This window comes from Triturus cristatus, chromosome 2_2 (genome assembly GCF_964204655.1).
Source record: "Triturus cristatus chromosome 2_2, aTriCri1.1, whole genome shotgun sequence".
NCBI classification, from domain to species: Eukaryota; Metazoa; Chordata; class Amphibia; order Caudata; family Salamandridae; genus Triturus; species Triturus cristatus.
In genome coordinates, this window is record NC_140582.1 from 783,448,203 (window position 1) to 783,461,633 (window position 13,431).

A 13,431-nucleotide genomic window follows, 5' to 3' on the forward strand; every position below is an offset into this window, starting at 1 on the left:
CTTACTCTGAACACAAGTGATAACTTTTCTCAGGTCATTTTCCTCAGTTTGGGGTCAGCATCTAGGTGGCATATTAGTGGCATCGAAATTGCATCCTTAACCCTGTGAGGTGAATGAAGGTTTTCTAACCAATAATTCTTTGTTAAAATATTGCAAAACATTTTCACTTCACAGCGTGAGTTATAGTTTCGTTTTGATGCCTTTACATATTTGATTGCACCTGTGACAATTATTTTATGTTTCATATACTTTTGATTAGGGTGTTTACATAGATTATGTCTGTATTGTTTCTCCTATGTACAGTCTCTTCTTGGAACCTGTGATTTATCTGTCGGAGTTTCCGAAGAGTCAGTGTTCCTGTATTGTGGTGGCGATTCCTTAAAATCTTTACGTTTTCAAGAAGAGATTGAGAATCTGGTTGGCAAGACGATACCAGGGCTCCTGGAAGTTATCCTCAACAACACTCTCTCAGATATTCATAATCACATTTCCAAATACTTATTCCAAAATAAGAAGCAGATTTTCAGCATAAATAATTGTACTGCAAAAAGAAAACACAAAGCTGTTGACAGTGGAGGATTTATTGAAGAATGTGCAGAACACAATGGCTCTCAAGGACATTTGACTACTGTATTAGAAACATCTGGGTTTATCGCATTGAGTAGAGGTAACCTCGTGTTCAAATGTAATTCCTCATTGTCCAACACTGAACAGTCATGGCCAGAATTACAGCACGAGGAGTCTTGCAGCAGCAATAGAGGCAAAATTACAAATTTGGATGAAAAAATGGCAGTGACTGGCACCGAAGGCTCTGGTATAACAGTAGCTGTCATTGTCAAAAAGCGTTTTAAGAAACATTGTTTTGAAATTAATAATGAGCTGGTATTGCTTTTGAGGTGGAAGTCGGACACAGGAAAGTGTGTAGATGCTTCACCCCTTGTCATAGTATCTGTCAGGGATTATTCTTCTGGGACAATCTACATTGGATCACATTCTCATAGGCTGAAGGCTATTGACTTGTCTTCAGGAAAAGTGAAGTGGGAAAGGCTTCTTGGAGACCGGATAGAATCAGCTGCCTGTGTGTCCAAATGTGGAAAATACGTCATTGTTGGTAAGTACATAGCTTAATGTTTACCTTAAAATAGCATACAGTTTTTGGTAGAAACTATTTTATTTGAATCTTTGACTATTTGTTGCCAGTGTAAGCAATTGATTTTATTTTAATTTAATTCAGATTTTTCCTGATAAAGGGGTAACCAGGCTGCTCGACTTTGTAAGACATACAACAGTTTGTAGACAGTTGCAAATTGAGCTAGTTTTTCATCTTTTAGAACCTGAGACAGTGAGGGCCAATTCAATCACCCTCAGTTTATCCTGTTTCCTTAGGGTTTATGCTTATGTTGTCTCCCTTATGTTCGCTGGGTCAGAGTAAATACTGAAAAAAGTCAAAGAGAATGATTTTACAAATTTACATCTTACCCTCCCACAAGCTCATGTTAAACTAAACATACTAATTGCCTTAACTGTTAATGTGAATATATGACGTTACAACGCAAACAATTACAACTCATGCTTTTACAACGTGTTTTTTACATCGCATATACCATTACATCGCATGTTTTTACAACGCATGCCATTACAACGCATTTTTAAGAACTACCATTACAGCGCATTCCATTACAACGCATTCCAAAACAACGCATACCATCACAACACGTACCATTACAACGCATAATACTTTTAGTGCAACAGTAGGGTATGTGTTGGATAGTGTAGGGGTAAAAATTACTATTCCCACTCCAGTGAGTGCAACAATGGGCAAAGTGTTGGATAGTGTAGGGGTAAAAATTACTGTTCTCACTCCAGTGAGTGCAACAGTAGGGAAAGTGTTGACTAGAGTAAGGGTAAAAATTACCATTTCCATCTACCCCAAAACCATACCCACCCTAAAACTTAAAAATCTCCATCACTTACCTTATAATGTGTTGTGTAATGGCATGAGATGTAAAGGCAGTTGCGTTGTAACAGCTGCGTTGTAAAAGCAGTGCAATGTAATGACTGCGTTGTAATGGATGTTTCCCGATAATGTTCTCGATATTTTTGATTTGTCTACAGTTTGGTTATTCATAGAAATACAATCCTTAATGTATTTGTTTTGCTTGGTGTGGTTCATGCTAGAAATTACTGCCTCAAAGCACACTGGATTAAATGGAGATTATGAATGGCAATGTTGAGGACACTCCTAATTTAACACAGACGTGAGCCCAGAAGCACATGCATACTCCTACAATGGCCTCTAGTCATGCCTCTTGCCATTCCGACACAGAATTCATTCTCTTACCCATCACCCTCTTCACATTGAAATTGTGTCAGCATTTTTGTCTACCGAGGTAAATGTCCAGTTATCTCTCGATGTTGTTGTTCATGCCACAATTTTTGTTTTATTGTGTGAGGATACATTAGACATTTCATCCCAGTTTGTGACCTGTTCAGAGTCTTCACAGTCTGCTTTGGCTATCTTGAGCTGCCTTTCCCGGTTTAGGTCACAGAAAACATTTTTCTTAAACACTAGACCCAGTACACGTGGGGGTGTTTAGTCAATGTAAAACCCCATAAATCAGTGGGTTTGGTTATTGCCACAAAGGTGAAACTAATTGTTGGGCTCAAAACATACTTCTGACTAGCACCATAAAGAAAAGAAAGGTTTATCACCATTATCAGACTATGAGGACACTGCCTGGATTTTAATGCTAGTTTATGTGGTGACTAAACCACTGGCCGAGGCACCTTCAGTTTATGGATGCTCTGTATTTTTCCATGTCTTTCAGTGGCCTTTAGTATCAAAACAATGTGGTAATAATGCTTCCTGTGAGCTTGTAGCTTGTCTGGTGCTCTTAATCTTTCCCTTAGGGACCGCTCTTCTGTTATCTGCAAGCCGTGATACTCTATGGGTAAATCAATTTATTTTCAGGTGTCTGTGTCTGACGTTACTTGTGAAACATTGGGAGAGGAAAAGGCAGTCTTAAGACTAGACCCTGTGCAAGAACTCTTGCCCTGCGACTGCTAATAGAGTGCTCCATTGTGACTGGTGCCAACTGTTCAGTCAGCTCACACAGTAACATCAGCTTAAGGATATGTTGGCTGATCACTGCCTCTTGAACGGTCTCCACTGGATATCACTGATTCATTTGAGCTCTGTGTCAACTTTGAAGGCACGAGACAACCTTAACTCCTATTAATTGGGCTCTTCCATTGGAGGACATATATGGAGATAAATGCCTTTCCCTAGATCATACTGCCCATTTCCTCCACCTTAAAAAAATGCATTAACGCAAAGCATCACACACACTACATGATTTCTCCGCCGTTAGTCTGTAATGTGGCACTCTACTCGTAATGGAAGGGTGTTTATTGATATTGTAAATTAAATGCTTTTATTGGGGCGCCCTCTGAAAGATGGCTTTTTAGGACTGATATTCTTGTAAAGTTATGTATGGTTCTGCAGGTGAGAATGCCTCTGTGAAGCGTTTTCTCCATGACTGACATTTACTTTGGAAGTGTGCTCACATACTTTCACGCTCAAGTTCTTTCTTCAGTAACTAATTTTGCAATGTTGTCTGATTGTATAGAGCACTATCGCTGCTCAAGTGCAGTGGCACCCATTTGATTGACCTCAGAAGCCTGAAAGGCTAAATGGACCCACTGAGATTTCAACCTCTGAAGACCATGTTAAACTCACGATCTTGCCGTGGTTACATTGATCCACTCAGCCACCAGACTAGCTTGTATACAGTGCAAAGGCATGGAGGTGTTCATTGGTGCTCTTAACTTCGTAGTAGAGGCAGAACCTTGCACCACTTAACCTCACTACACCATTCGGCACGTCCTTACATTTCCAACTGGACTTAACTTCACACAGCCATCACTGATATTTCTCTCTGCTTCACTTGGATTGACAAGTACGCAGAGCTAATAGATCTGGCTTTAATGAGCTAACGCATGCAGACAGTTGTAGTTGCTTGTGTTACCTCATTAAAGCCAGGATTATTGACTTTGCCAAAAGGTCTTTGGTTTGAGGGAGGGAGCATACACCAAGGTGCAGAAGTCTATAGCTGTTCAGTAGAGGTGGGTGAGCCAATAAATTAACAAGGTGAGCTGATCCAAGGGTCAGCTGTGGCACTGAGAGCCTGTGCAGAAGCGGAGCCTTGAAACTATTTGGCATATAAATCCAGCAACAAACATCATGTGAAAATATGATAAAATTCAGAAAAGTATATTTCTTCAACAACCGGAAGTATTTCACCTTACTGTTTCACATTATATCTCTGCTTTGAGTATTTATTAAAAGTGAGTTTTTAAATATGCAATGAGAAACATTCCTGTCCCACCCTGATGACATTCCTATTAGTGAACTAAGAGCCAAGTTGTACACAATCAGGTTATTGGTTGAGAGGGGTGGAATTCCCACTCAGGCAACAACTACAATCTTTGTCAGGGTGAAGCACAAAAAGTCATTAAATTAACCTGTGCTTAACCCTATTGTAGCTTGGTAAAAACACAACACAAAAAAATCCCAAACCAATTTAGAAAAATAGTGTGCATTTTAATCAATAAAATGATACCAGAACGACAAAAATCCAATCAGTCGAATCAGAGACATTTTTTTTAGGTTTTAGGTAACAATAGCACCAAAAGGCAAGGTGCCAATTGTGATTATCCGGTCATGCTGGATCGGGACAGTCACAAGCTCATGCCAACCGCGATGGAGCGCAGGCCAGGCACAGGACCAAGTTTGGCCGGCCGGGAGTTGTACCTTAGTTCCTTGATGCGAGATCTGCTCGGCGCTGTATTGCGAGGCTTTGCAATGCTCGGCGTTGGTACCAATGAAGCTTTCAGTTATGAGGCGAGACTTTGTGGAGATTCACGGCAGCCAGCATTGGTCCCAATGAAATTCTTATCTGGGTGGTGAGGCTTTGCAGGCCTGTGCGTTGCTTACTGTTTGTTCTGATTCAGTTCTCAGCTGTGCATCGAAAATTAGCAGGCTTTGCTTCTTTCTGCGTGGAACGGGGGCAGCTTACAGATACGATCTACGTGGCACAGCCCTGCGAGGCTTTGCGTTGCTTGGCATGAGCTCCATTGAAGCCTTCGGTTCAGAGCTGCGCAGCTTTGTGAGTCTTTGCATCACTTCATCCTAAGTCTGATGGAAGCTTCCGTTAGGCAGGAATGAGTTCTCTCTGATGCAAGACAGTGGTCCACAACCTCTTGGGGATCAGCACTTACTCCTACAGAGTCCAGCAATAGGGCTCAGGCAGGTGCAGTGGGTGCTGGTCAGCTGGACACTTATATGGCAGGCCTCTAGAAGCTTGTTGTGTCCTTGTAGCTCAAACATGTCAGTCAACTGACTCTTGGAGTCACTGTGGGTAGCCTAGGATCAAGGCAAGCAGGTACAATCTTTCTTCTTCAGTTACCAAGGCAGTCCTTCATGCAGCAGGGCAGTCCTTCTGGCAGCAAAGCAGTCCTTCTTCGGCATCTTCCCCTGGCCCAGGAGTGTTCTGAGTTCAGGTTCTGAGAATGGCACTTTTATTCCCAGTGCCAGCCTGTGGGGTGGGGATGACCTTTTTGTCTAATCTTTCCCTTTTCTGGGGTTAGCTCCAATCTGGATGGGTTCAGCAATAGGCAGGCAGGCCTAGGTCTGAGCTGCATTGACAGTGGCAGGGCAGACAGCCCTTATACATCAGGATGGGGTGGGCAAGCCCTGAGGCTGTCCCTATGAAGCCCAGGAAGGGATGAGTGCTAGCCCCCCCACCCTCCCCTTGGAACATCCTGCTCAGGGAAGTAACACCCTGCCCCACAACTAAGGCCCTTTTCTGACTATGTCCTGGAGGAATACACAAAACACCACAGGAAAGCCACTCGCACTCATGTGACTTTGGACACTGGCAGAGAGGCACATTTCATTAAGCAGAAGATGCCAACTTTCTAAAAGTGGCATTTTCAGAATAGTAAGTGGCATTTTCAGAATAGTAAGTTAAAATCTGAACTTACCATTAAGGAAAAATATACATTGCAATTCATTTGAGTGTAAACTGTATTTTTCTATCTGCTCCCAAAATAACATTCAATCAATCAATCAATCAAAGCATTTATATAGCGCACTACTCACCCAGAGGGTCTCAAGGCGCTGGGGGAGGGGGGTCCGCTACTGCTCGAACAGCCAGGTCTTGAGTTGCTTCCTGAAGGCGAGGTGGTCCTGGGTCAGGCGGAGGTGGGTCGGGAGGGAGTTCCATGTCTTGGAGGCGAGGTAGGAGAAGGACCGTCCCCCTGTGGTGGCACTTCGGATGCGGGGGACGGCGGCGAGGGGGTGGCCGGTCGATCGAAGCTGGCGTTTGGGAGCGTAGAAGTTGAGGCGGCTGTTGAGATATCCTGGGCCTTGGTTGTGTAGGGCTTTGTGTGCGTGGGTGAGGAGTCGGAAGGTGATTCTCTTGTTGACCGGGAGCCAGTGCAGGTCTCTCAGGTGTCCGGAGATATGGCTGTGACGGGGGATGTCCAGGATGAGTCATGCTGAGGCGTTCTGGATTCGCTGGAGTCTCTTCTGGAGTTTGGCGGTGGTTCCGGCGTAGAGGGAGTTGCCGTAGTCCAGACGGCTGGTGACGAGGGCCTGGGTGACCGTCTTCCTGGTCTCGGTGGGGATCCACCGGAAGATCTTACGTAGCATGCGCAGGATGTTGAAGCACGACGATGAGACGGCGTTGACTTGTCTGGTCATGGAGAGGGAGGAGTCCAGGATGAAGCCCAGGTTGCGTGCGTGGTCTGTTGGTTTGGGTGCGCTGCCTAGGGCGAGGGGCCACCAGGAGTCGTCCCAGGCGGAGGATGAGGATCCCAGGATGAGGACTTCCGTCTTGTCCGAGTTCAGTTTCAGGCGGCTGTTCTTCATCCATTCGGCTACTTCTTTCATCCCTTCGTGAAGGTTGGCTCTGGCGGGGTCATTGGTGAGGGAGAGAATCAGCTGGGTGTCGTCGGCGCAGGAGATGATGTTGAGGTTGTGCTGGCGTGCGATGTCTGCGAGGGGGCTCATGTAGACGTTGAAGAGGGTTGGACTGAGCGAGGAGCCTTGAGGAACGCCGCAGATGACTTCGGTGGCTTCAGATCTGAACGGGGGGAGGCGGACTCTCTGTGTCCTTCCGGCGAGGAAGGAGATGATCCACTCCAGTGCCTTCTCCTGGATTCCGACGTTGCTGAGTCGCTGCACTAGTGTAAGGTGGCAGACAGTGTCGAAGGCCGCGGAGAGGTCTTGGAGGATGAGGGCTGCTGTTTCTCCGTTGTCAAGCAGTGCTCGGATGTCATCGGTGGCTGCGATCAGGGCGGTCTCGGTGCTGTGGTTGGCCCGGAAGCCAGACTGCGAGAGGTCGAGGGAACCGTTCGTCTCGAGGAAGGCGGCCAGCTGCTTGTTGATGGTCTTCTCGATGACTTTTGCAGGAAACGGGAGCAGCGAGATGGGGCGGTAGTTCTTGAGGTCGGTGGGGTCGGCTGATGGCTTCTTTAGTAGAGCGCTGAGTTCGGCGTGCTTCCAGCTCTCCGGGAAGGTAGCGGTGTCGAAGGAGGTGTTGATGATGTCCCGCAGGTGGGGTGCGATGACAGCGTCGGCCTTGTTGAAGACGTGGTGAGGGCAGGGGTCGGTAGGAGATCCGGAGTGGATGGAGTTCATCGTGCGGACGGTGTCTTCGGTGCTGATCGGGGTCCAGGCGCGGAGGGTGGTGGTGGGGGGCGGTGGTTCGGTCGAGGCGTGCGTCGGTGGAGTGCTGAAGCAGTTGTGTATGTCTGCGATCTTGTTGTGGAAGTAGGAGGCGAGGGAGTTGCAGAGGTCTTGCGAAGGGGTGATGTCGTTGTTTCCGGGGTTGGGGAGCTCTTTAACGATGTTGAAGAGTTCCTTGCTGTTGTGTGCGTTGTTGTCCAGTCGTTCCTTGAATGCGGTTTTCTTGGTGGCGTGGATGAGTTGGTGGTGCTTTCGGGTGGCGAGCTTGAGGGCAGTCATGTTGTCCGGTGTTGGGTCTCTGCGCCATGTTCTCTCGAGGGCTCGGCAGTTCTTCTTGGAGCTCTTGAGTTCGTCGGTGAACCATGGGGCTTTCTTGCTGCCGGGTCTGCTAGGCGGGGTCTTCAGAGGGGCGAGGTCGTCTGTGCAGTTGCTGATCCACTTCGCGAGGTTGGTGGCCGCCTGGCTTTGGTTCGTTGCGCTGGTGGGAGGGTTCATGCTCAGGGAGGTCGCGAGCTGGTCGGCTGTGATCTTGTTCCAGCTTCTGCGTGCAACCTGTTGCTGGTGGTGGTGGATCGTGGTCCTTCTGAAGCTGAAGTGGACGCAGCTGTGGTCCGTCCAGTGGAGTCCGGTGGCGTGGCTGAAGGCGATGTCCTTGCTGGATGAGAAGACGGGGTCGAGTGTGTGTCCGGCGTAGTGGGTGGGGGTGGTGACCAGCTGCTTGAGTCTCAGGTTTGCGAGGTTGTCCAGCAGGGTGGTGGTGTTGCGGTCGTTGTTGTTCTCCAGGTGGAAGTTGAGGTCCCCGAGGAGGATGTAGTCAGCGGAGAGGAGGGCGTGCGGGCTGATGAAGTCGGCGATGTCTCCGCTGAATTGTGTGCGTGGTCCCGGGGTCTGTAGATGAGGGTGCCTCTGAGGGTGGTCTTGGGGTTGATGTGGACCTGGAAGTGCAGGTGCTCGGCGGGTGCGAGGGTGTCGTCGGTGTTGGTCGTGATGCGGATGGTGTTCCTGTGGATGATGGCGATGCCTCCTCCGGTCTGGTTGATGCGGTCCCTTCGGATGATCTTGTAGCCGCCTGGGATGGCGATGGCGATGTCGGGCGCTGAAGAGGCGTTCATCCAGGTTTCCGTGAGGAAGGCGACGTCTGGTGAGGTTGTGTCGAGCAGGTTCCAGAGCTCGATGGCGTGTCTGTGGACGGAGCGGGTGTTGAGCAGGATGCATTTCAGGTGGCTGCTGCTGTTGCTCGTCTTGGTCTTGGTTGGTGCTGGAGTAGTGCTGGTCCGGATGCAGGTGAACTTGCAGGCGTTGCAGCAGAAGGGTCCGTGGGTGCGTCTCGGGGTGGCTCGGTAGCATCCTGGGATTCGGCCGGCGTTGAGTGCGTTGAGGGTGGCGGCGGCGTACGTCCGGCGGGTGGGCTGGGGTCTGCGGGGGCCAGGGGTCCTGGCGCTGGGCGCGGGCCAGGCACGGACGGGCTTACCTTTGGCGCACCTTCGGCGCTCAGTCGACGCTCCCGCTGCGCGCGTCCGCTGCGCGGTCGCTCTGGGGGCGTCATAAGAAGGGGGACGAGAGGGCGGGTCAGCTGGGCGGCGGGAGCGGCTCGGCCAATGGGCCGGTGGTGGGCAGAGCCTGTGGCGAGCTGCAGCGGGAAACTGGCGAGCGGGCGGCTCTGCGGCAAGGCTGGCAGGCAGGAGCAGGAGGCGGCAGGAGGAGCAAGGGGGTGACCCGGCCTGGTGAGAGGCGCAGCGGTCACTCACGAGCACTCCTTGCTGTCCCCTTAAGAAGGGGGACGAGAGGGCGGGTCAGCTGGGCGGCGGGAGCGGCTCGGCCAATGGGCCGGTGGTGGGCGGGGCTTGTGGCGAGCTGCGGCGGGAAACTGGCGAGCGGGCGGCTCTGCGGCAAGGCTGGCAGGCAGGAGCAGGAGGCGGCAGGAGGAGCAAGGGGGTGACCCGGCCTGGTGAGAGGCGCAGCGGTCACTCCCGAGCACTCCTTGCTGTCCCCTTAAGAAGGGGGACGAGAGGGCGGGTCAGCTGGGCGGCGGGAGCGGCTCGGCCAATGGGCCGGTGGTGGGCGGGGCCTGTGGCACTAATGAAATGCAATAAGGTAACCCAGTATTAGGCAGTGAGAGAGAGCCGGGCTATACAACAGTGAAAAATGAGTTTTCACTGCCAGGACATTTAAAACGTGAGTACTGTTAGACCTGGACCTTTTTGCAGGTTTATCCCCTAACCATTTGTCTTTTACCTCCTATTTTTCTGACCCGGTTTTTGTTGGCTATAGGACCTTGGGCACTTTACCACAGTTGATCAGTGCTATAGTGCATATGCTCTCTGTGTAAATTATGATTATGATTGGTTATCCATGATTGGCATATTTGATTTACTGGTAAGTCCCTAGTAAAGTGCAATGAGAGGAGCGGGCGTGGGCAGATTCCGGAATATGCCCGCCCATCTGGCCCAATTACCGCGCAGTGCCCCCTGCACCCATGCTGACTGCCATCATGAATCTCCAGCAACGACTGTTCGTGATACTCAACAGGATTTTCATGCTACTGCTCCGACTGCCCGCGACACCCGGCTTGCTGTTTGCTGTATAGCGACGGCCATCTGCGGCGCTCTACCTGCTCCATGCGGCCTCCTCCTCCACAAACGGAAACTCTTTGCAATTAACTTTATAATGTAACAATGTAGCACATGCTGGATACAGGGACTAACCTGGTCCCTGTATCCAGTCCACGCTCCTTCGTGGTCGGCCTGAAATTGTGACTTTCTCCCGGTGTCGGCAGATAGCTGCGAGAGGCACTTAGTGTTTTTGGGTTCTATATATACCCTAAATCTTAAAAATTTCTGATCTCCAATTCCACTGATTAAATTTTTTTCGTTTTGGTGTTAAATATATATATATATATATTTTTTTTTAAAGCATCTTTATTGGCATTTTCAATTTTTGTAATACAAGTCTTATAAAATAGGCATATTCAAAACAGTCCTAAGTATAGTTATCGGGATAGCCACAGCGCATAATATTTGCCATAAGTCACCACAATACATGGCCCGTCCTACTCAATACTTGACAATGTGCAGTGTAGAGCTAACCACCAATCTACCAAGGAACCCAAATAACAATTCGAATTTGCAAAATTCCACTTCAATTATCGAAAACATAATTCCAATAGCATGATAATAAAATAACTCCAAAACAAATGGCCCAACTGGGGCAAAAGAAATGAAAAAAGGAGAAAAAACAACAAAAAACCCCCAAAGAAAAGACCTTCTGCAGAAGGGGAAACATATCATGTACATCTATTTCGGCTTGTGGTGGGGGAATTTTATAGAAAGAAATTACAGCAGAGAACAAGCAGGTTGACACATAGGTGAGAGGCCCATAGCTACCAATAAAGGCGCCTCCTCCAGATTACACAGATTTTGTACGCTCTTTCTCACTCAGCAATTGGACACATTGCCCCATCAGGGCCCCAAGCCATCTAAAGTAGCGGTAGGTGACGAAGGCTGAGACGCCCCTGGGCGTGCATCCGTATTTGATTCGGGGCCCGAACCCATCTCCCTCTCCTCCTATCCCTCTGGATTCTCCCAGGTCACCAGCACTTTCCTCCATTGGCCAGCCATGGGGAGCTTCCTCATACCCTTAGATTCTTCCCAACTGAGTGCTCTACTCTCCGCTCCACCCCACACAATAACATCTCTATGCCAGGTCGCGAACCGTGGACCCCTGGCAGATTTCCATTCCAGTGCAATACAGCGTTTTGCTAGTCCCAGCGCTAGGTCCACAAGTCCCACCTTACACTTCGGTGGCCTAGGAAAAAGACCCAAAATGCAAGTCTGTAATGTGAGAGGTAAATCTCTGCCCAGTACTTCAGTTAGCTTACCCAGGACTGCCTCCCAGAAAGGTCGCAAGGCACCACACTCCCAAATCATGTGACCAAAGTCCGCATCTGGGTGAGAGCATCTGGGGCAAGAACGAACCTCACCTCCATATGTCACATTAAGTCGATGTGGGGTCATGTAGGCCATATGCGTATAATTAAACTGAATATATTTGAGGCGGGTGTTTCGAGAGATTTTCTTGGGATAACGCAAGACCCTTCACCATTCCACATCTGTTAACTCTTTACCCCCAATCTCATCCCATTTCGCACGTAGTCTGGTCAAGGGGCGTACCGAGGCCTCCTGGAGGGCCACATAGAACCATTTCACAAGGTGCCTCGCTGTGCCGAGTGTGAACAAGGCGTGAAGCACCGGATGTGTTTTCGGTTCATCTCTACCCACCTCCCACAACTGTGCAAAAGTTCGGCTTCATAATGCAGGAATTGGCCAGGGGGCAGACCACCATCCTCCACTAGGCCATTGAAGGGAATTAGGGACTTGTCCAAGAAACAATCTCCAACCACGTCTAGTCCCACATCAGTCCAGGGGGCCAGTTGCTCGACGGTAAAGACGGACTGGGGGTCGCCATGCGGCAGGCCCACCAGGGGTGTATTTAGCAGTCTGCCTTCCTCGGTTCCCATATCGCCGCCAGGCCTGAAAGGCAGTGCATTGTAGTAAGGAACAGTATGGTGTAAGCGTCCTAGGCCGTAGCAATTTTGTCATTACCAATCTAGGACGGGTATCCGGGTGTGCCAAGAATGTACCTTCCTCATTTATCTCTTCTATCCACTGCGCCAGCCACTGTAATTGACCAGCTAGCATATAATATTCAAAATTCGTCACACCCAGGCCACCCTTAGCAGCCGGACGCTGCAGCGTTGCCAGCGACACCCGGGAACGGCCATCTCCCCATACCAGATCCCGAAGCAGAGCATTCAGGGGGCGGAACCACCGGCTAGGCATGAGGACAGGAAGATTGACAGAAAAGTACTACAAGCGTGGAAGCATGACCATTTTGGATAAAGAGACCCTGGACATCACTGGCAGCCGCAACGTGCGCCAAAACTGAACACTCCCTCGTAGGGATCGCACCGACTTTCCGAGATTACCCTCCTTCAAGTCATCTAATGAATGGAACACTTGTATACCCAGATATTTAAACATGTGCTGAGCCCATACAATATCGGGCGCCAATGCGTCCGGCCTAGGAATGGGGCCTGCCTCAGGGAATAGGTACGTTTTTGCCTTGTTAACCCGCAAGCCCGAGAGGCCAGCAAAATCTTCCAATATTTGCATTACCTTTGGGGCGCCCACCACAGCATCCCCGAGATAGACCAGAAGATCATCTGCATATAGGGAGATGTAATGCATCCGCCCAGCAGAGTCCAGTCCAATTCCATTACCCCCTTGATGCAATCTCTCCGCTATAGGTTCGATCGCCAAGGCGAAAAGAAGGGGGGAGAGGGGGCACCCCTGTCTGGTCCCTCGCAACACACCGTATTCCCTGGATATTGTCCTACCTGTTCGGACCCTGGCAGAGGGCGCCGCATATAATAACCGCACCCAACAGATCCATTTGTCTCCTAACCCCATGCGCCTCATCACTTCAAACAAAAACTTCCATCCCACTGTATCTAAGGCCTTTTCCGGGTCAACAGAAAGCATCGCAGCTTGAGGGTGAAGCGGAGCATCAGCATGGTACAGTACGGAATAAAGCCTACGAAGGTTATAGGAGGTGTTACGGGTTGGTATGAACCTATTCTGATCCGGATGCACAAGCACTTTCATGTGAGGGGCCAGCCT

General features: G+C 49.4%; 1 protein-coding gene across 1 annotated transcript in view; it reads left to right on the forward strand.

Annotated features, from left to right (window-relative positions):
- Positions 1 to 13,431, forward strand: part of AASDH (aminoadipate-semialdehyde dehydrogenase) — a 468,424-nt gene that overhangs the window by 329,362 nt on the left and 125,631 nt on the right. Inside the window, exon 11 of the mRNA XM_085642048.1 lies at positions 304 to 1,111. Within this exon, the coding sequence (XP_085498174.1) occupies positions 304 to 1,111 (808 nt within the window). The remainder of the gene's footprint in view (positions 1 to 303; positions 1,112 to 13,431) is intronic.